At 35.7% G+C, this 24,080-nt stretch overlaps 1 protein-coding gene across 1 annotated transcript in view; it reads right to left on the bottom strand.

Annotated features, from left to right (window-relative positions):
* The window catches only part of ITPR2 (inositol 1,4,5-trisphosphate receptor type 2), a 421,207-nt gene that overhangs the window by 268,891 nt on the left and 128,236 nt on the right, over positions 1-24,080 (bottom strand). Inside the window, exons 14-21 of the mRNA XM_039882456.1 lie at positions 23,160-23,301; positions 20,971-21,132; positions 16,497-16,669; positions 15,432-15,551; positions 15,129-15,314; positions 13,773-14,024; positions 13,184-13,328; positions 11,525-11,675 (exon numbers count right to left, since the gene is read on the bottom strand). Coding sequence (XP_039738390.1) covers positions 11,525-11,675; positions 13,184-13,328; positions 13,773-14,024; positions 15,129-15,314; positions 15,432-15,551; positions 16,497-16,669; positions 20,971-21,132; positions 23,160-23,301 — 1,331 coding nt within the window. The remainder of the gene's footprint in view (positions 1-11,524; positions 11,676-13,183; positions 13,329-13,772; positions 14,025-15,128; positions 15,315-15,431; positions 15,552-16,496; positions 16,670-20,970; positions 21,133-23,159; positions 23,302-24,080) is intronic.

The raw sequence follows: 24,080 nt of genomic DNA, 5'->3' as shown, positions 1-24,080 counted from the left end.
TAGGTAGCAACTCAAAGAATCATGGAGCCTTTTTTTAAGTCTACTAGGCAAAACAGACTTATAAAAATAACTACAAAAGTAACAAAAAAGAGACAGAAATATATATTTGGAATATTAGGGTCTCCAAATATTTTGGTTCTTCAAATGCCTGCATATTTATATAAGGCATATTATTTACATACACTCATCTAATGATAACTGAGTTATGGGAGCATATATAAGATAAAGAAGTAGCTCATAGAAAGGTATCTAACATAAAATGTTCAGTAGTGCTGGGAAAACTGCAAGAAATCGAGCTAGAGACATCTAACTCAAATTATGAAGATCTTTGGGCACCAACTTAAGGAAGTAGTTTATTAGTCTCTGAGAACTGAGAGAATCTAGAGGTAGAGAATGTGATTTGGAAGACTCCTTATGTAGGAATGTGGAGAAAGAGCCAAGAACAGTCAGGGGGACCAGTCAGAAATGTACTTCGGAGAACAAAGCACATCCAGCTTCAAGAGATCTTCAAATAGTAAAACTTTTAAGACTTGTGACTAAAACCAGCCAACGACCACTCCTGAAGGGGAAATTCTTGGTTAAAAATTTTTTTTGATCAATCTATAGAATTATTTCAAGTTAAATCAAAAATCTTTAGTAAATGCCTACTGTTTTATATAAAACTTTCTTGGGGAAACTTGGAAAGAGAAGAAAACAGTCCCTGTGGATAAGGAAGTCCTCTATGTAGAAAGCAGGACGATAACAGCAGACAGAACATCAACTGTAAGGGCTGCAGGGTGTTTTTTAAGAAGGGGAGAAACACTAAAAGAAAAATCTGAATTCAAAATTTGGTTCAGCAAGCTACAAGCTAGATGGTCTTAGGCAAAGTATTTCATCTCTCTAAGAGCCTATTTCTTGGGCAAGTGGTGACCATAATATCTCACTTGCTGGAATGGGTAAGGGTTAAAGAAAAACACATGCAAAAGATCTAGAGGTATGCTAGGTGTTGAATATAAATCATAGATACTCTTAGTATAGTAATCCTTTGCCAAATGGCTGATCTGGCGCATGATGGAAACTCAGCATAAAGTAGACATACTACATATTTATTTTCCGCTTATTTTTACATATGTGTTTGATTTTAAAAAGAAACATGAGCTAGTGTAAATCATGTGCTTGATACCTTCTCGATATATAAGGGGAAAATTAAGCCCAGAAAGCAGGTTGAGGAAAAGTTCTCAGGCACTATTGATAACTAAGAGAAAACCTGAAAGTTACACAGGCACTTTTCCTAAAACTTATAAAAGTGCAAACAGAAAAAAAAAAGTGTAAAGGACATTACACATTAAACCAGAAAGGACTTGGGAGGTGCAGTCATCAAAACACAAAGCTTGTGGGAGAACTAGACTGAGAAGATCAGAATGTCACAGAAATCTTCCTTAATATCTGAAGAAGAGGATTCCAGATAATACTTGCTGCCTAAAGCAGTTTTCTGATGCCAGTTATTCTGGGGCATTTGAACATAGGTAGATTCTAGAAATTTTTTTTTCACATATAGAACTGCATTATGATTTTAAATATTTTCAAGTCTTCTTTATTTTTCTCTCTAATCTCTATTTCTTATGCGATCTTAATCATCCCTTCGTCCAGAATCTCCATGCTGTAGCCATCTCGGTCATCAGAGTGACTGTCATGGTACTGCAGTACTTGTGTTCAGTAACTCTTATTTAACTTAATAATGTCCCCAAAGAGCAAGAGTACTGATGCTGGCAATTTGGGTATGCCAAAGGGAAGATGCAAAGATATGCAAAAAAAAAAAAAAGGTTTTCACTTAATTTCCTTTACGTGAAAAGGTATGTGTATATAGGGAAAAAACATAATATATATAGGGTTTGTTACTATCTATGGCTTCAGGCATCCACTGCAGATCTTGGAACATATCCACAATAAATAAAGCAGGACTATATACACATACATAAAAGGACAAGAGAAAAGCTATCACCACGGATAGAATTGCACACATGAACCTTCCTCTTCTTCATGTCTAAAGTTCCTTTACTGAAAGTACATGATTTGGATAGAAAGAAAGTATAGGCGGAAGGGAAGAGCGTATGGGAAGTAGGCCAGTGTGAGGAACAAGACACAGTGGACATAAGAGAGTTCTGTCTGAAGCAAAGGAACATCACTTAAAAGCAAAGATGAGGGATAATAGGTAGAAGGAGGCCATCTAAAGGAGAATCTTGAGAGGCAAAAAGATGTTGGGAAAAATTAAGTCCAGAAATCAATGAAAGGGATTTTCAAATAAGAATGGTATTGTGTATCCTTCCCCTGCAAGTAAACCTTCCTCACATTTCTGAGCACTATGAACTCTAGTGCAAACTTAGCTGAAAAATTAAAAGGAGATGAAGGAACACTTATGAGAGTCCTTAAAATGAAGCCGCCTTATTCCTTAGGTACTTGCCCTTCGGTTATGGTCATTGTACTAAACCATAGTTCCGTTCTAACCCATCACCCACCTCCATATTTATGCCTCCTCAGAGTCTCACCTAGCATCCAGGTAAGATTTTTCTTTCTTGCTTAATTGTTATTTTTGTGACACACTTGATTTTTTAAGTAAACTAAGGCTTTTGGTTTCAAGGTATTCTAGCTGGTGTCTTTACAAAGAGCAATCACAGCTATTAACCCGGAGACATGCTTCATGGTTATTTGTTAAAAGGAGGTTTTTGGTTTTTTTGCAATACACATTAAATAAAACACCATTCAGTGAGTGAATGAGAATTACATACTAATCTTCGAAGAATCACAGTTTTGAACTAAAAGAGACTGTAAAGATCATACTTAGACTCACCTCCTAATCTTAGAAAGAAAGAAACTATTTTCTGGCAGATATTTTGCCTGCAAATATTTTCTTCCTTTCCCACCCATATAACAATATTAAAAAATGTTTCTGCTCCACCTCCCATCTCAATTTCCCTTCTCCTTTTTAACAGCAATTATGCTGCCAGAAAAAGCATTTCAAGGTGGATCATGTGGAGTCCCTGCTAAGGCAAAAAAAAAACCAACAACAACAGTTAAAGAAGCAGCTGGTTCTTTGCCAGTAAATGGAGAGTTAGCATGCTCTTACTTTTTTCCCCAAGTCTCTTGGTGCAAAGGGTGCTCCAGGACAGACAAAGATCCAAAGCGCCTCTCACTACCCACCCTCCATATCTCTTCCCTACCCAGGACTGGGCCCACAGGGCTATACATCACCTAGTGCAGCCTGAATCCTTTAAGCACAGAGGATAATTTTAGGCTGTCATGGTTACCTGTATCTTCTTCTCTAAGAGCAAAGGCACTTCAGTGCCAAACCTGATACCTCAAAAGAAAGGAAATCTTAAAAATAAATGAAATTCTCCATTGGTTATTTTTCTTAGTGATTTCTCACTTTCAATACTATAATATACATGCCAACAAAAGGGATTATCTGGTGAGCAACTGGGAACAGGCCCATATTTCAGGGCTTAACTATGGAAACTCCCAAGAATTTGGAGTTGTAAAAAAGCAAAATGATAGATTAAAAAAAAAAAACTATTCAGCTCTCATTTGGTCTTTTGGTAGTTTTTCGCTATATTGCCTTTTCACATGTGGAGAGTTCAAGGGCGGGGAGAAAATTATGAAAAGAAATGATAGTGGTGTCCTATAGACTCTGTATAGGCCTAAATGTTACCCAATGGTTAAGACTTTATTGCGCCACATTAGAGGTTCACATTTGAACCCCAGTTCCATTCAAATACCAAACATATAAGTGGAAGGGTATTGACAGAATAACTAAATAATGAATTAAACCCAAACCGTTTCTAGATTGTGTCAAATTCTGTACTCTGTTCAAATGGAGATGATACTCTCACCAGAGTTAACATGTTCTACTGTTCATCATAGGAATGTTTAAGATTCACATGTGTCCCCAACTATTTAAATGACTCACTAGTAAAACAAAATACATATATCCACCCTGCTGTAAAGAGTGATCCTTGGACTATATATCCTTCTTTATAAAGAGAATAAAAATATATTTTAAATGGAATATATTTTTGAAAGTATATTGAAAATGCCCAGTTTATCAGCCAGTATATACATTTGCTTTTAACTTCTATACATAACAAAGAGCACAGCTTGACATAATCCTTCCACCCAAAAGATCAATTACACTGAATGGTGCCTGTGCATTTTAAATTACTGAGAGCAAATGACAGGTATTAGGCAATGCAAACTTAACAACATAGCCTGCTGGGAGTGAATACATTTGTTTGAAAACAATATTTCTTTTCTTAAGTGAGGCATAGCCAATGAAAGGTATTAGATTGATAGTTCTGAAGGTGAGAATCTTCTATTTCACTGCAGTCATGGCCAGGACAGCACCACTCCCTGTGTCTCCATGTGAGCGTGCCTGGTTAATTTCCTGAATGGACCACCTCTGGGGCACAGAAATGAAAAGCTGCTTCTGAGCCTAGCAATTTCTGCTGAGCATGCCAACTAAAAGCCACCGTGATGGTGAGCGGTCACAGCCTGGGAGCCAGACTCAGATCCCCAACCAGCTCTAGAATGAGGGCAACTCACAGTGACATGGAGGTGGGCTGCACTGTACCCAAGGATCCAGAAGAGAAAAACTTCTATAATTGCTACTTTCCAACCAGCCATCCCCATCGCTTGAAACACTAATCACTGACATCTAAACCTACAGGGTTTCCCAGAAAAGCACATGAAGGCTATGTGTTCACATCCTATTTAAGACAGGCGCCACCGAGGCCAGCACGCAGTGGAAGTCTGGGAACTGTAAGCCTTTTCCTTCTAGACACGCCTAATCTTCCCTTGGGTCTGACCTGCCGAACTACCAAATACATTTCTCTGACTGTCCAACCCCAACTGTGCTGAAGTGGAATCAGTAAGTCGTAAGTAGATCAGGATAAAAAAAAGACCTGGTTCTACTTACTGCATAAAATTTTCCTGACACAGTCTGAGGAAAGAAAACTGTAATCGTTGATTGAAGAAACTGGTTTGTCTAGCAACAATGCTTACACAATTACTTTCTATTTTTAAAAAATTGTGCTTTGCAAATGACTTCCAATTGAAAATAAAGTTTTGTTAAAATAGAAAAATATAATCCAGGTCATTTGACTATAAAAGAGCCACAATGACAATATACTGGGTATTGTAACGTGGCAGCATTGCTGTGGCTCCCATGAGTTGTCCCTTAAAGGAACAGTTCTTTTTTTCCCCCAGGTTACTTTCTGTAACCTGGGATTTCCTTTCTGACATCGACCTCTGTCTCACCCTGTACCACAGGACTCTTTCCAAGGCCTCACAAATCCTGTCTCCTCATTTGGAGGGTACAGGAATGTGTTCTCTCTTGCTTCTTTTGTTAGGAATTTATAGAGTCTAACAGCCTGTTAGGAATAGTCTAATAGGACTCAGCTTTAATAACACACCTCCTAGTAGAGTTGTATAATAATGCTTTAAGTTCGAAGTGTCTTACATATAATAAATCATTTTCCTACTTGGCTAATTATTTAAGTTATTAACTTCCTGTTTTGGAATACTTTTAAATTTATGGGAAGAGTTGCAAGAATAATACAAAGAATTCCTATTAACATCTTCTGCCCTGATTTATTAGATTCACAAATTCTGCCACATCTGCGTTCTTCCTCTTGAACTCTCTCTCTACATATATATTACATCTTTTCGGCAATATTTGAGAATTAGTTTGGGACATCGTGACCTTTAACCCTTAATTCTTCAGCATGTATTTGCTAAAACCAAGTACATTCTCTTACACAACCACAGTACTATTAAAATTCAAGAAATCTAACTGATTCAGTACTACAAACTAACATATAATACATATTCATGTGCCAATAATGGAGATATTTTTCCTGATCCAAAATCGCATTTTGCCACGGACAAGGACAGGAAACTAGTGGTTACCAGAGGGTAGGGAGAAGGGGAGAGGGGAGGTAGGTGGGGTAAAGAGAGTCAAACATGTGGTGACAGAAAGAACTCTAGCTATGGGAGGTGAACACACAATGTGAACATATATATGCCTTACTGTTAAAATGTACAGCTGAAACTAACCAGATGTCGTTAACCGATGTCACCATAAAAAATTAATTAATTTTTTAAAAAATCACATATTGTATTTAGTTGTCGAGTCTCTTTAATGTGAAAATTTCTTAGCCTTTCTTTATCTTTCATGATATTGACTTTTTTTAAAAAGTTAAAGGCAGTTTTTCTATTAGATACCCTACAATTTTTATTTCTCTAATAATTCCTTGAGATTAGTTGGAGGTTACAAATTTTTGTCAGAAATATTGTTTGCACCATATCTAGAGGCTCAGGACATTGCTTTGTCCTAATTTTTTAAAATTTTAAACTCTGCATATTGTTTACTTAACTTAAAGACAATATTAGACTGATCCTCTACATAAGTGTTAACTTTACCTTTTGTGAACTGAAATTCTAACCTCAATATTCTAAAATATTAGGTGATTGGACTAAGAAATAATTAAGTGTACAAAGAGTAGAAAGACTAATTTCTTGCATTTTAATTCTTAGCAATGCCATTAACTTACTAACATGTCTTAGGGAAGTCAGTTAATCTCCCTGAATATGCTTTTCTATATCGGTAGTTTAAAAGAAGATGTTTTACTAAACAATCTAAAATCCATGCATAATTCAATTACATTTGCATTACTAGCAACTTTATGAGAAAATAATATATCCCTGTGAGGTACATTCTTTTCTATTTAGATAGTGTAAATAAAGCCACATATTCACTTTTCCAAATGCATCTCAAGGCGATATTGACAAAAAGTACAGTGTCTTATTTTTTGTCTTGCAAGTATACGCATGCTCCAAAGAAATCTAGATTGGAATGTTTTACTATAAAAGTATTGTCCTTCCATCAAATATATAATAGCTGAAAGAAACTGAACTTTGGGTGGTAAACACACAATAGAATATACAGATGTCAAATTATAATGTACACTTGAAAATTATATAATTGTTTTAACCAATGTTACTCCAATGAACTTAATTTAAAAAAAATAAAAAATAAAAGTATTGTCCTTCCAAGTATATGTGAGTTAATAATATTAAATAAGTGTTAATGTTAGTAAAAGCAATAATGATTGCTTGGAAAGGACTTTTAGGGTTCACAGGAATGAAGAAAGCTCTCCCCAACAACTTCTCTCAGATGTATCATCTGTAGTGTAATTATAATTGTTACCAAATCATGCTTAAAAACAGACTATATCTTCTCACAGTTTACATCATGTACCCAGTCATAGGAATGTATAAAAGAAATAATTTACTCTCTGATTTGCAGATATAAAGAGAAGTGATCTTAAAACTATGGTCCTTAAATTCAAATTAGTTTCAATACACCAAGAACTAGAATTACATATTTCTTGTGTATTAACTACTGTATAGGGGGATAAGCGTATTCTTTCAGATTCCAAAAATCTAGCCAAAATCCACAAATTTCCCCCAATGAAGAGACACTGCTCTACATGACACACTAGTCTCAAAAGGAAGAAAATTCTGAGTTTTGGTTCATGCAGTACATACGTAGGTGTTTCCTATCAACACAACAAGAAGTTTCTTAGAGAATTATAATTGGCTAATAAACACTATCATGAATAATTTTTAATACTGGAGTAAAATTATGGTTGTTTTATATTTTAATAATGAATTAAAATAGTATGTGTCATGGTTAAACACAAGTCATACTCCATAGGAAGTAATCCATGTACAACCACTTAGCACACAGAGTACTCAATGAATATTAGCTATCTAGGAAGTGTACTGATATAGGCCAACAATTTAAATTTTTTAGTATTACTTTTCCTTTGGCTTCCAAGACATCACATTCTCCTGATGTTCCTCTTTATTTACTGACTGCTCTGTCCCAGTTTCTTGCTGGCTCCTCCTCTATCTCATGGCTCAATCTTGGAATGTCCAAGATTCAATCTTTAGGCCGCATTTTATCCACTTCTTACCACTTCTACCACTACTACCCTAATTCATCACCATTATCCTATTTCCCAGCAGCCTCGTAACTAAGGTCTTCCTACCTAGCACCCTACCCACATAGATATCCTCTATTCTCTACTCAGCAGCCGAAGTTATCAAATCCTGTCAATCCCTCCTCAAATCTGTCCAGAGGTTGCCCATCAAACTCAGAACAAAATTCAAATTCAAGATCTGTGAGGTTCCACAATCTGGGCTTCTCCAACCTTCCGTTCTACCATTCTGCCCTTCTCTCACTTTGCCTCAGCCCGAATGGTCTTCCTGCTGCTCCTCACACATATCAAGCTTACTCTGCCTCAGAAGATTACTCTGCCTCAGGGCTGTCTTCCTTGATCCATGTAGGTCTCTGCTCAGACATCAGAGAAGCTGTTCAAGCCACTCTGGCTAAAAATAGTTGCCCCTCCCTTACTCTATCACTTGCCATAGTCTTCTACTTTATTTTTCTTCATAGCATTATCTGATGTTACAGGGTATATTCATTTATTATCTGATCATCTCCCCCAATGGGGGGGGGGTGCCTATTTATTTATTGTCTGTTCCCTCCTTGGCTAAGGACTTTGTTTATCCTGTTTACTGTTTATTCCCAGTGACTAGAACAGTATCTAGCATGCAATTGTTAATAAATTCGTATTGAATAAATTAATTAATGGTTCTCAGATAGCTAGCTGAAAGAATTATTAAGATATCCAGAGGCAAATGGATTTCACAAGAAAATATGAGAATTATAAAATATTTTAAAAGAGTAAAAAGTATGTCTTAGAGAGCAGACATAGGCAGGACAGTGGAGAATTCACACAAGATATGAGCAAATTTTCAGAAGAAGAAAAATACTTTCTTCAGGGAAAATCTCTGAAAGCAGACTCTAAGCCCTGAGACCAAAAGTCAAGATCAATTTCTTTTAAGATTGATTTAGTTAAAAATAAACTGGAAATTGTAAAAGCATTATAGCAGGAAACATCTTTCCTTTCCTTTTTTCCTCCATTTGCTTTCATAGTGCCCCTGTATCTCCCTCGCCACTCTCTCTGAAAATAAACTATATATAATAGTTTTATTCTGCTACATCTTGGAAGTTACCATTCTGGACAATTTTGCCATGTAAAATTAAAGTTATCTTTTTAATTATAGAATGTTTTCTTGGTTTGTACTTTTTAAATATCAGATCTATTCCATCATTTTTTTCTTCAATGACTCCAATTATTTACATGATGGCTCTTCTTTGCCTTTCTTCCATTTCAACCACTTTCTCTCCAACCCTTTTTGTTTCTTTATATTATTGACATTCTCCTCATTGTTTGCCTTCCTTTCTTCAATGGTGCTTAAACTTCCATCTAAATTTATTCTCCCTTTGACACTTTGCAATTTACTCTGTATTTCGAAAACAATTAAGCCTACCATTTTATTCTATTACTTTTCTGAGTTTAACCAACTTTAGTTTCATTTCTTCCTGTTTTTTCTAAACTTAGTTTCTGAATTTAAGACTCAAGGTGTTTTTTTGTATCCCAAATTTTGTTCAAAGACATTTAATTCAGTTTAGTGTGTGATACAATTTTTCTTCTGTTTCATGGTTGCTTTTTAGAGAAGAATTTCCAAAAACTAAAATGTTTTTGATTCTCCATTCTATTTTGATCTTATAGTAGTTTTACATAAATGAGGAATGATTACATGTCGCCATTTCTTGGACGAGGTCTACAACGTGAGCTGGCTTACATGATCTTTAATTCAAGGGCGCTCTCTCTTGTCTGAGGCATGAAGTGCAGTTTCTTTAGTTTGGCTTTTGGTGAGAGGCAGTGGAGATGTTATATTTCCTTCAACTTTTTTTGTTTTATCTTGTGGTATTCTAAATTTCCTCACTTCTTTTCCCTTCACCATCAAGACTCCAAAGGGTGCCTTTCCCTTACTTTTAACCTTGTTCATCCCTAGTGGCATTGCTTTTTCACACATATGCTACTACTGTTCACTCTTAAGTCCCTTCCACTTTATTCAGTAATCTTCTATCTAGTTGGATTCTCTTTCACTATTTTCACCCTTAGGATAAACTTTCTCTTTCTGAGGGTGATTTTCATACAATCCCCTCTTGTCTCTTCCACATGGTTTTTCCAGAAACCCCTAACTGCCCACAAAGACTTTCAGTGAGTGCTCAGGAGACGGCTCTGCTGAAAACTGATGTTACTTTTCTACTATGATAACTGAAACTCGTACTGTCCACTGTCTTATGGTTCTGCTGAAGGTGAGGGATTTATGTGGTTTAATTTACTTCTTATTGATCTGTATAGATGTTTAGAAGATATAGAAGGAATTCAGATTTAAGTAGCAGCCATTTATTGTTTCAGCAACCTAGATGTTCCATATTTATAATTCCTAGCCAGATATTACACCTTTATGTCTGAAATTAGATTTCTGGTTTGACTTTTTAATTCTATAGCGGATACTGAGGTACCTACATTGTGTCCCACCCATATCCCCTCTTCGGAGCTGAGGCATCTATTACCCCAGATACTAGGCATCATGACTCCTGACTTTTCACACTGTCATTAAGAATGTCCCTTCTTCAAAGGGAAGTGCCTTACACAAAGCTACACACTCACTCCATGACGAAGCCAGCAGTCAAGAGCTGGCTGATGCAAGGATTCTGTGACCACTCCAAAGGGCCATCTCAGCTCCAGAGCTCCCTGTAGGATCAACTTTGCAAGTGCATTATAGATCAGCTCTTCTGTCTACCCAGACCTCTGCCTTACAGGTATACTTCCTGAATGTACTCTTCAGTATATCATTTACAAATAATTCTCTACTTCAGGGGATTTTCATGGTATCCAACCTAAGACATTTTTACCATCAAAAAATTTTTGTTGAGTTATGAGACAGGCACTATTGAAGTGTTTTGAATACATTGTACACATTGACTTAATTCTCACAAGAAAACTGTGAGGAAAATACTATTATTATCATTCTCATATCTTAGATGAAAAAAAGAAATTCCTACAGAAAGTAAGTAACTTGCCTAAGTTAATCATGGTAAAGGCAGGATTTGAATACAGGCACTCTGACTCGAAAGCTCTTTCTCTTACTCACTTCACTGTACTGCCTCCCACACTGGCTTTGCATTCACTGCTTCTCTGGTACGACCCTTAGTGGGCCTGTATTTTGCATTTTCCATACCCTGCTATGAAGCATAGGCCAGCATCCGACACATACCAGGATGATCACAAATATTAAGATGTTTTTATTTTTTAAGACATAATATTTTCACTGGGAGATTAGCTGTAATGTTAATTGCTAAAGATGGAATTCACTGACCTTATGAATTTGTCTCTCAAAGCTTTAGTGCTAAGAACAGAAAAGCATGTTTATAAATCCAGCCTATTATCACTCAGTCCTACCATAAGATTATTTTTCATTTGTACACATATATTAGCAGGTACACGTTAACAATCACTTCTCTGTTTATTTGGGTTTTTTTATAACTTATCTCAGAAATTCTTACCTCCATCTTGAAATTTGCTTAATCTTTCAAAATACGATGACATGGGGGTCTGTACAATATCTAGGATAGCCAGAAGTGTTCTTGTTAGCCTTAATAACTCACTGAAACTATAAAATCCAAAGTATATGAGATTCCGAGCCAAGTGGACCACCTTAATTAAAAAAGGGGGGGGAGGGTAGAAAAGAAAAGAAAACCATTAAGAACTAAAGTTAACATTGACTTTTTATTACCAAAATTAGGGCAGGTATTTCCAAATTTTCTAATTCTTTAACACTGAGGAATTAAAATACCTGCAAAAGTAACCACTGAACTCTGATTTATTCAAGTTTAGGATTAAATCTATATACGACTGCTTCGTCGGCAAACCCATCAAAGGCCCATGTGACAAAAAGATAAAGTATCTGGTTAACAGCCAGCAAGGAAGCATGAAGACAAGATTTTAGGTGTATAAAGGTGGTTTTAAAAGTTTGCTTTAGAATGATTAACCTCTTAATTAAATTGTGTAATTATTATAATTGTTAACTTATTTAAGTTGGTAGGATATCACTTAATAAATGGTTAGATTAATGAACCGCTTTAGTAAGTGGATATTATCTATGAAATTTGTCAAGAAATATATGTTCCCTATGCTGCTTTGTGGTCTTCTGGATGCAAGACACACTAGGTATGAGGGCCAGCTCCCAGAATGACCCCCATTATATGGTCTCCTTCTACACTGTACCAAGGTTCATCTGTGTGACCAACAAAATACAGCAAAAGTGATGGCCACTTCTAAGATTAGCTTATAGAAGACTGAACTGCCATCTTGGACTCTCTCTGAATCAATCGATCAATCTCTCTCTCTCTCTCTCTCTCAAATGGCTTGCTCTGGAGGAATCCAAGTGCCATGCCATAAGGACACGGGCAGCCTATAAAAAGGCCCACATGGCAAGAAAATGAGGTGTCTGGTCAATAGCTGGCAAGAAAGTATGGCCACCAACAACCTCATGAGTGAGCTTAGAAGCAGATCGTCTAGCCCCAGACAACTACTACCCAGTTGACAGCTTCATTACAACTTCATGAGAGACCCTAAACAAGTAAGCACTCCCAGATTCCTGACCCATAGAAACTCGGAGATACTAAATGTTTGTTGCTTTGGGCTGCTAAGTTTGTGGGTAATTTGGTATACATCTGTAGGTAGCAAGTTATAGGTATCAAGTAACAGCATCTTCTCTCGAGTATTGTCACTATATCCCCCAAAATGATATTATAACTTGGAATAATTCTGTCAGTTTAATGAGGCTAAAAACATCACCTCCATAAAGATGAAAAAAGATGTATACAAACGTATTATAAATATGGAAAATTGTCTTTGTTCATTAAGTGCAGTAAAGCTTGTGTAAGTGAAATAAAGTGAATCTCCCGCCCCGCCCGCAAAAAATATCAGGAAATATAGTAGCTAACACATAATTATAAATAAAATGTTTTGTATTAGACATCAGATATGATTAAAACATCAAATCTATTTTTTAATACATGACAGAGGGAATCATACTTTCATGAACCAAATTACCCAATTACCAAAATATCTTAAATATTAGAGGAAAAAAATCTTTGATGCTCAGTGATTTGATAAGGAAAACTGAATAACCTCGTGAATGAATTGTTTTTAAAAAATACCTCAAATGTCAGTTTGTTTTTTTCTTTATCCCCAAAAGGAAAAGGCTGATTTACAACTTCTTTCAAGTATTCTTCAACAAATTCCATTGTCAGTGCAAATTTCCTCTTCATATCATTTCTGGAAGAGTCTGTTATAGAATCATATCTGGAAACATAGAATATAAGCAAGTTAAATTGACTATAATCATTTAAAAATAAGAAAATATACATACTTTAACCTCCTGGCTTCTTAAGCTTGAGTAAAATAATTAACCTTTCTAGATGTTGTGTTCTCATCCATAAAATGGGGCTATTGTGAAATACATGTAAAGCACTTAAACTAGAGTCTACAATAATATTAAGCACTTAACAAATTGTTACATCTTTTATTAATATGATTTCTGTTTATTGGTTTCCAGAATGATGTTTCTATTACCAAGAGTTGTCATTTTGCTCTTCAAGAAGAGTATCTTATTTGTATTTGGAAGATTAACAACCTGAGTTTGCACACAGAAATGCTTTTCCATATATTTCATTTCAAAATTAAAGACACTTTATTTCAAGTTCATTTGCTGAATTTAAAGTTCTCAAGAAATTTTTCCAAACATACTCATGAATCGTGATCTTTGTGGGGATTTCTGTCCAGAGCCTGGCATAACGAACAGGCACCACGGACTCTTGGGGATCCCGGTCAACATGCATGTGGAGCATGAGGCGACAAAAAGATGCTCGGAGGTCAAATGGCAGGCTCTCATCCGACACACATCGCAGGATCAAATCAACAGAGAGCTGCGTAGAAATCTGGTTGATAGCCAGATACTGGCGATCCAAGCACATCCTTGCAAAGAGGTTTAGCTGATACCTTAAAAATATTAAATGTATTACATTATTTGTCTTGTCTTGACCTTGAACATCATGGTATCAGACAGTGTCTACTTATAATAACAGTAATTCCAAATGTATGTGATACTGGAGTCAAACTCTCTTGGTAGTAGGTAAAATAATCAAATGACAACACATACATGAAATTGTCTTTACGCCCATTCTCTTACTCATTCCAGCAACATGTGTCTGGTGGAGAGGGTCATCAGGCTCTCCATTCTAGGCTTCCTAGGATTATAAATACGGTAACCCTGAAAACCATGGGTAAGAGCTCACACAAAACCATCTCTCTCCACCTTCCTCTGTCCCACTCAGCTCTGGGCTCTAGTATCTACACTCTAAGTTTAGATCCACTCAGTTCCCAAATCAAATGTGATCAGTCCAAATGGCATCAGTACACTTGGATTCATCATTCTCTGAGATTAAGAATTAGCTTCTGGCTTTGTTGCTGGAGCTGTAGAAACCAGGGGACAGAAGGCACTCTCTGCCTTCCTCAGATTTCTGTCATTTGGGCCCAACTTGGCCCAAGGGCATCTGCCTTGAGTTTTCACCCCTTAAATTCAAAGACACCAGCTAGGTTCTTGCTCCCAATATACTGACCACTGGGAACTACCATCAGAACTTCCGCTGCCACATGCCACTGCTGAAACCATACACGTAGTTTCTCTTAAGCCCTAGGGCTCCACATATTCATAAGCACTGTAAACTATAAACTACCAGCTAACTTTCTCTGAGGACACCTCTGCAGCCGAATCAGCGTTCCCAGCTCCAATTCCAGCTCTCTCTCTCTACTCCATTACCCAGGTCCCAACATGTCTCTCATCTATACCTGCTCCAATCAATAATAAGAGAAAACCCTATGCTATACAACAATCCCAAATTCTGGGAAATCAGGAAATTTCAAGTGGTATATGTGGAAAACTTTCATTTTGAATATTTTAAATAATACTAAATATTTCAGCTACCGTAGTAACAACATAACTTTTTAAATTTCCTCTTCATAGACACCTGACTTTTAGAGGTTTCAGAGAATCTCTCTCAATGCATATGAGATTGGGAATTACAGTTCTCTATAATACTTTACCTGTAATACGTAAGAACTTCTAAGTCGGCTTTGGTGCCTTCTTTTGCTTCTTGAGCAAGGTGCCTAATAGCTTTGCCATGAGGTTCTTTGTTGCTGTCAATCCAGTAGAGCCAAACTTCCTCATCATCAATGTCATCTGTAAGGATGGAGCTCTCCATGGGGTTGTCCATTTGCATCGAAACCAGTCTTGAAATGAATAACACATACAAAATCTATTAAGAAGCTCCCTAACAAATATGATAAAGAGTTTCAATGCTTACAAATAAATGAACAGAAAGAGATGCCTCCATTATCCATGCTTACTTAGTTTGAATGAGAATGTCTGCATTGCCTGGGCTCAACATGAATTTACAGATGAGTTCTTGAGTTACAGGTATAGCAGTGGTATTAGACACACACAGATCTGATAAATAATCCAAGAATCTGGCAAAAAAAAAATTAAATTGAATGTTAAGAAAAAGCATTTTATAAAATCATAATGAAAATAAACTTTGAGATATAACAAACATAACTTTAAGACATATTTTAAAATTATTTCCATGCAACATTTTTCTGTATTGCTTATCTCTGCATCATTAGAAACAAATTAAACATCCAATTATTTGTATTTAGTACAAATCTTATTTCAAAAAAGGATATGTTTGCCTGTATTTATTTGATGATATTCATCCCACAGCACTGTAACTAGTATGTCTGGAAAATCATTTATCTGCCCTAAAGTGAGACGACCCCAGAATTTAATATCAAAACAAAAACAGATCAAAGCTAGTGCTGTACCGAGTAAAACTAGAATACAACATGCACTTAATCAATGAGCCAGAGGCCTATTTCTACCTCCTAACATTTATTTGTGATGTTAATAGTTAAGAAAACTTTACCAATCCAATGACTTTTCTGCATTCATCTCTCCCAGATAAGGCAGCATGATGCAAGAGAAAGAGAATTTGATGTGGAATCAGAAACCCTTGATTTACTGCCTATTCTATTCCTAACTATTGGGGTTTATTGGGCAAGTTGCTCTCTCAACTTTTTACTTTCGCATCTTTAAAATATGGATAATAATATACAACCAGTGTACTTCAGAGAATATGCAGATTTAAATGAGACAATGTATATGAATATATTTTGAAAACTATAAAGTACTATAAAAACATAAGTGATCAAATTACATTTAAATATGTTTAGATAGAGTTTTGGTTTCCTATAAGGTAACAACTCTTCATTATGCATAACTGTTATAGCAATGAATCCAATATAGTTTTGTCCATGAAAGGGATATGAACAAACTTTAACTTTAAAAAGTTCTAAGAATAAAGCAAAAAGCCACAATCCCCCTAACAAAAGAATATTGCATGAACCACTTCAAACCTTGGCTCACGGTTTCTCCTGAGCAAACTGACAAATGTTTCTATTTCTTTTGCTGTGATATGTTTCTCTAGTAGTTTTCTGTTGTTGTGCAACAAAGCTGTGATGGTATCTTCTGCCAAAATATCATAGCCAATCTGGGACTGCATGACACAGAAGTTCTTAGCAATATATTCCTGCAAAAAAGAAAGGCTGTCAGAATCCACTGCCAAACAGCTGAGAAATAACAGCTTCCATTAGAGTCAGTAACATTGATTAATTTATTCATAACAGGAAACTCACTAAAAATTATCAAAAAAAAAGAGCAAGTAAATAATTCTTCAGTAAATAGAACTTTTTAAGGAACAAAATGAAAATATTACCGTATACCATATTTAAATTATAATAAAAAATTCTATACCTAGAACTATTTTGTTAATATAGGTGCTTATATCCTCGAAGTGTAAATGGGAAAAACAAAATAAACCTAGTTAAAGCAACAATTTTTATGACATTAGTATTAAGAATTTCACCACCCTAACAGAGGCCCTTCTAACTCTCATTAAAAGTCATAACCAATAATTTCAGCATAATTATAGAAAGGAAATAACTGTGATATTTAGATTATGAGGCATGGATCCTTAATGAAGTTTACTTGAAGATCCTAGGTTGACTTAAGTGATTTCTTTTTTGTATGTTATATCACAATAATCTATTAAATCTTCTCTTTAAAATAATAAAATTTCACACCGCTTTTTATCTTTAAAAAGCTATTGAACAAAGTAATAAGATTAATCACTGCATTGATCAGATCCATTTATCCAATAAATATTTCTTGAAAGCCTACTACATCCCAGACACTGTTTGAGAGAGTAGGTATATGAGAGTAAACAAGATAAATAAGTTCTCATGGAGATTACATCTAGCTTTTAAAAAGGCAATAAATCTGATCATTTTACACATTGGTAAGTGAAATTTCAAAAAAGAAAAGAGATCAAAAAAGGTAGCAACTTTAGACACAGTGGATGCTGAAGAAGTGACATTTGAGCTAGGATGGAAATGATTCAATTTATTAAAATGATGAAATAATGGAAACGATAAAAAGGAAGCAGCATGGGGAGAGAAGCCATATAGGCAGTCGGAGTACCAGGTGCAAAGGCTCTGTAGTAGTGGAACCAAGTTTTTGTGATCAAAAGGTGGCCACTGCAGCAAGAGTATAGTAAGTGAGGAGAAAGTAAGAGCTGAGGTTGGAGAGGGAGGTCCTTGCAAGCCGTGGTAAAGGATAAAGATGTTATTCTAAGCACAAGAGAAAGCCACTGGGGAGTTTCAATCATGCATTGTTTAATGTGTTTCTTATTCTTCACACAAACTCTGATATATTCCCAGCCACTATTACTCATTTCTCACATTCTGTGTATAAGCAAAATACCTCACACAACCATAAAACTGGTAAGCCTGCCCCCTTCCAAATCGGAAAGTTTTACTTCAATTTCTTGGGATTCTCCTTGAGAATGTACCTCTGTTTCGATGTTGGGAAATTTTATAAATTAAAAAGTAGTTTTGCCTCTTTTTTTTTTTTAATGGAACTTACCTATTCCTTGAAAATGATATTGGTTGCACAAATCTAACTGTATTCTAGGCACTAATTCTGTGGCATTTCAAAAGATGGCTTTATGTTGGACAGCCAGTTAAGTAATGATCTTCTGTTAGTGTCTATGTATCATTTTAAAGGTATGTATTGATTTACACACTTTTATGATTATTGTAATCATACTATAGTATAAGGCAAATCTACAAGATGCTTGACAAATAGATGAAGATGTTGACAAATAATCAAAAGAAATTAGAGTTGTTACCGAATTCTATAAATAATAATAAACTCAGAGACTCAATATGAAAGACTTGGGTTAGCGCTAAATCACAAAAGAACTCCCTATTAAGACTATAAAATATAGGTGAGGACAAGAGAAAACAAGGGAATTGTGCAAAAGTAGAAAGTAATTCTCTTTATATTTTAAAATCACATTCTAAAAACATCAGAAAGCTATTTATGCTTTATACAAAGCATTCTTAATTTAAGAGAAATGAGAAAAATATTTTTCAACTATCTCTGAGATAGAATTGGAGCATGCACAAGAACGTGAGGGAAAATAAAGCCTCGCCCTCAGTGAATGCTGGGGATTCTTTTTTCTTTTGTCAGCTCAATGGCCTATGTCCTGGAGAGACAGCTCAATAGAGAGAATGAATGGTCCACCCATAGTCATATGCTCTAAAGAAACTGGAAAGCAGATTCCCAAAAGTAAATAAACATTTGGCTGCAGACGTAATAATCCCAGGTAGAGTGAACTAAGAACAAAGGAGAGGAGAAATTATAGAAGCAGAAGGTATGTGTGTGCGCGCACATGTTTGTGTGTGTGTGTGTGTGTTTCTACTTATCAAAAGGATAAGTGTTTTCAGAGAAGAAATTACACACTCCTCAGCACACTAGGCTCATGAGTCCCTAGCTAAGACTGAGAGGAGTGAGAAAGAACTTTGTGTATCACAACTTGACAGACTGAGAAAAGACACCAGTTAAGATGTGCTGCCCAGGCAACCTATGAGGGACTGGCAGAACAATCAAACCCAAAGTGACTGACACTGAAGCACAGGGCAGTGCTGTAGAAAGGGGGTCCCCAGGACCCTTCCAAAGGCTGAGCACAATCAAAAATGGTACATGCTGTTGGCCCATGGGACTGAGAACCAGGTAAACTCTATAGACCTGTTGATTTTTTTTACTTAACTCAATCTAATAACAATAGTTTGTATGTGTGAGTGGTGGCCTGCCTAGCAAAGTATTTCTTAGACTCAAGAAGAGAAACGAGGCCAAGCGGAGAACACTGAGCAACCTCTATCTCCCGCTCCCCCCACCACAAACCTCCACATAACCACATAGGCCCTTATGTTGGGGATTCTGGGACACTTATTCTCTAAGTGCTTGAGGGTCTATCACTTAATGTTCTGGAACATAATTTTTCTTTCAATAAAATAAGAACAATTCTACCGACTTTATCTTGACATCTTAAAGAAATACAATGAAGCTGAGAAAAATAATTCCAATGACAGTATTTTCACCTGGGAATAAGGATGTTTACAACTAGGATTATATTAAAAAGTATTTAAGGATTTGTTCATATTGTCCCCTTCCTCACTTGTCATATTTTTTATCTCCTGACTAATCTCTTTTACATATTCTTTTGTAGACTTTTAAAATCTTTAAACAGAATTTCAAAGCCAATGTATTTTAACACATTTTTCTTCAAGCGGTAATTTTCTTCTTGCCAAAAAACTTTCAAACTACTAAGAGAAAATACTGTGATGATTAAGAGTCTGAATTTGAACACTGGCTCCAGTCTTTAAACTGTGTAATCTTTGGCTAATTATTTAAACTCTGTGCCTCAATTACTCATCTTAATTCAGTAGTAACTAAATTAAACTGTGAAAAGTGGTTAGAGCTAAGCCTGGTACAAAGTAAGCACTCCATAAATACTACTAACTATTCCCAGATAGCCTCCACTCTCAAGGCCTGACATCCTAAGCCCCCTGTGCCTTAGCCCAACCTGCCTCACCGGCCCTCTTTCCCAACATCTTGTCTTCTGGACTCAACTCATCCGGGAAATTTACTGACTATGCGCTCATCTCTCAGACTAAGAGAAACATGGGACACTAGTTTACCAAATAATAATTCATTTTAAACAATTTTATTAAACAAACATGTATATTATTGAACACATTGTGAAATATTACTTATTTTAAGATAAAAAATGTGACTTAAAAGAAATTTCATTCGCAGTGGGTAACGTATCTACATCCCAAGACACACTTGGCTTCCCTGTTCTCCTCAGTTAGGAAAATCTGTGGACAAAAGTGTCCTTTCTAGCTTCCATCATTCTTTCTTCATACGTCCCTCTTTGCTAAAAAGCTTATTCCTGTACAATTTATGAAAAGGATTCTCATCCTACTCAAATGCTTCTTTCTCCAAGCACCCTTCCTGGGTTTCCCCAGCCACCACTGAGCTCTCTCTCTCTTCTGAATTCCTGTAAGACTGCCCTTTATCTCTCATGTCCCCTCTTTGCCTCTCTCTTATGTTTCAGATGCACACATGTCATATCTTTTCCATAAGACAATGACCTCTTAGGCCTTTACATGATGATGCAGTTCTTCGCATGTTCCTAGAAATGTCTCATTCCTCTTTACAGAATGCATCCACCATGCCTCCTGACCAGCAGGAGTTAATTCCATACACACAGAAGGACTCAGACATCCTCCCCCACCGATTTCAAGTTTACATGGACGAATAATTGCACATGTTAGCTCAAAAATACTTGTAGTTCATTTTTGTGTGTTACCAATATAAAACATTTCACTGCAAAGTGGAATTTCTCATTCATGTTTTATATATTCTAGAAGAGTAACCAAAGAACCTTGCCCATACTTTAAATCTTAAGGGCCACCCTCTGACCTGATTTTTCCGGTAGTCCTGCTGTGAATGTCTCAGCACACGGTAGCAGAGCCTCAGCATGTATTTGTAGGGAGCATATCTTTGGTCTCCCAGATCTTCAAGCCTCAGCATTGGGCCTTCTCCTGCTTTCTCCTTAAAGGGTGCTCTAAGAATCCCAAATACCTATCAGGAAAAGGAAAAAAAGCCTATTCTGATGAATGAAGGTGCACATTTTGCAATTTGTTTTAATTTTTTTTAAATAAGCACATTGACTCAAAAACACTTTTGAAATATAATAGACCAAAAAAAAAAAAGCATTTATTTTATAATACAGGATCAACATATTAAGGAACAGAAAAATATTGCTAAAAGGATTCCCTAAATTAATGACAAAATCATTATTAAAATAGAATACTTAATTTTGTTTATATATTATATTTTATTAAAATAAGAAAATAAAAAATGTTGGGTTATACCAAGTTACATGAACATATTCAGATGAACTAAAATACAATTTGATTTCTATAGGCTTTATATCTATTATCTTCTATAACTTTCTAAAATCAAAATAATATAAAGAAACATTTATTTTCATCTGGAGCTGACATCAGAAAATTGCCACCAAATATTACTTCTTAACCTCTTTATAAATAGACAATTAATTTATTGTTCTTGATACATAAAGGGGTGGCCAAACCAATGAATGTATCAGCATTCAAATGTAACAAATAAGGACCCACATGGGCAGCTGGTGATACTCAGTGACCCAGATTCTTCTTCTAAGAAGGTAAGTGGTTGAGAAGTATTTAAAAAGCATTGAAGAATATAACTTTTTTTAGGCAGCAGGTAGAACCACCTATGAAAAAGCATCTAGGCACGGGCATAAGCATTAACAAAGAAAGCAAAAAGGAAAGGAATGATCGTTTGTAGCTCATAAAATATGATATGAATAAAAGTTTCCTCAAGAATTCTGTATTCACTAAACCTTGAATTTTATATTTATAATACTGAAAAAAAGTTTTGATATATGTTGGTTGAAATAATATTAATAAATCATTCAAGGTCCTAAAGGTCCTCGAAATCAAATACTTTATACAAAAGAAATGCTAATGTCAGAAAAGACATTGTCTCATTAGATTTGCCACCATTCTTTTCTTTGAGAAAAATGTTGATTTTATATTTTCAGACAATCAGCTATAGAATTATTAACTGACAATGTCTACCATTTTCCTTTCACAACTTCACAAAAATATGCATATTAAGAACATGGTTTTTATTTAAGTATCTTCCTTGAGTCCATACCTAAAGAATGCAAAAGCCCATTACTTTATACAGCAATGAACAGAATAAAAAGAATGCATACGGGCAGGTATGTTCATATGTGCATATTATTAGTAAGTGAATTAATTTACTAGTGCATCTGAACAATTTCAGAAAGACACAGTACAGGAGCAGCTGTAGACTTCCAGAGGGAAAAAATACGAGAATATCGTATCAAGCACTTGTTAGCTGATGAATAGACTGCCCTTTTTTCCTGGGGAAGATAGAGAAGGAAGTAGGAAGCAGATAAAGATGGCAGTTTTCAAGTTCTCCTGCAAATTTTACCTGAAAAATTATTACAGCATACTTTCTGAAGACAGTCTGACCATGTAGACTTTTTAGAGGTCTGTGTTAGGCTGTCTTTGAGAGAGCCCCCAATGATACCTGCCACCAGGAACTCATATCCTATGTATAAACCTGTTTCCTTGACTATGGACTGGATTTATCAACTCACTTCTAACAAACAGAACATAGTAGAAGTGATGGGATGTTACTTCTAAGATTAGGTTATAAAAAGACTATGGCTTCCATCTGGGTGCTCTCTCTTGGACTCCTCATTTCTAAGAAAAGCGAGTCGCCACCTCTTTTGGCAGCCTTGTGGAGAGGCCCACATAATGAGCTGGGAAGTGAATCCTCTCCCATTCAAGCACTGACATGACTGCAGCCTCAGTCAACATCTGACTGTAGCCTTGTGAAACACCCTAAGCAAGAACTGTCCACCTAAGCCACTCCTAGATTCCTAATCCACAGGAACTATAAGTATTCGTTGTTTTCGGCCACTAAATTTTGGGATAACTTATAACACAGCAATAGACAACTAATACAAGGACTTTCCTAATACTATAATTCAAAAACTAAAATATGCAAAGTTAGTAAATGAAAATATTCACCTGTGCCAATATGTTTTGTTCTCTCATTAATTTCTGACGTTCTCGGTTTGGCTTAGTGATAACCACATCCAGAACTTCTTGTCCATTATTAAGTACATCAGCGACAAAGAAGATGAGGTCCTCCAATAATTTGGTTACAAACCTATCATAAAATGAAAAGGAAATTTCACTCTGTGGTGCCAATTTTAGAAAAATTTTGAATAAACACTAAGACCTGAAACGCTGTAAAACTGAAAATATTTACTAATGAAACTTCTTTAATCGACAAAATATTTAATGCAGTTAACGTTACCTGAATCCCTAAAAGAATATTCCTTCTCCAATTCCTCCAGGCCCCACTCCCACCTCCAGCTCCAATCAAGTATCTGTAAAGACTGTTATGAAATAAAGCTACATGAGCCCCAACAACAGACCAGTCGATAGGAAGATACCACCAATGCTGACCATTTCCATGACTGACCAGCAATAAAAAATATTTCTGCTTAAGGGAGAATAGCTATACTTCTAAATTCCTATATTTAAATTATTTTTTTACAATTGACTCAAACTACATTTTGTAATCCTCACCACCTTGCAATTTCTCCAATGTATACAATAGGGGAAACAAATATGATCTGCAGAGTAAGCAGTCATACTAAAAAAGCAGAAGGACAATTCGTTAACAACAAAAGGCAAGTAGCAGAAGAATTTCTAAATAACTTTTAAATAAGTGTGTTTTCGATCCTCAAAGAGATAAAGCGATTATGTACAAAAAAGAAAACATATATACAAAAGTGCAGGTATGAATGAAGAATAGGTAGCTATAAGCAAAAGATACAATAAATCTGAGCAATAAAATTATAACCATTTAGATAAAAACCTAATTCATGAAAGTAAACTATGCCATACACATTGCAAGAAAAATTGATTTATAAGATAGTA

The sequence above is a fragment of the Pteropus medius genome, unplaced genomic scaffold (genome assembly GCF_902729225.1).
Source record: "Pteropus medius unplaced genomic scaffold, Ma_sr-lr_union100, whole genome shotgun sequence".
In the NCBI taxonomy this organism is placed as follows: Eukaryota; Metazoa; Chordata; class Mammalia; order Chiroptera; family Pteropodidae; genus Pteropus; species Pteropus medius.
The sequence above is the reverse complement of the archived record's forward strand: the minus strand, read 5'-3'. Positions and strand labels throughout refer to the sequence as shown.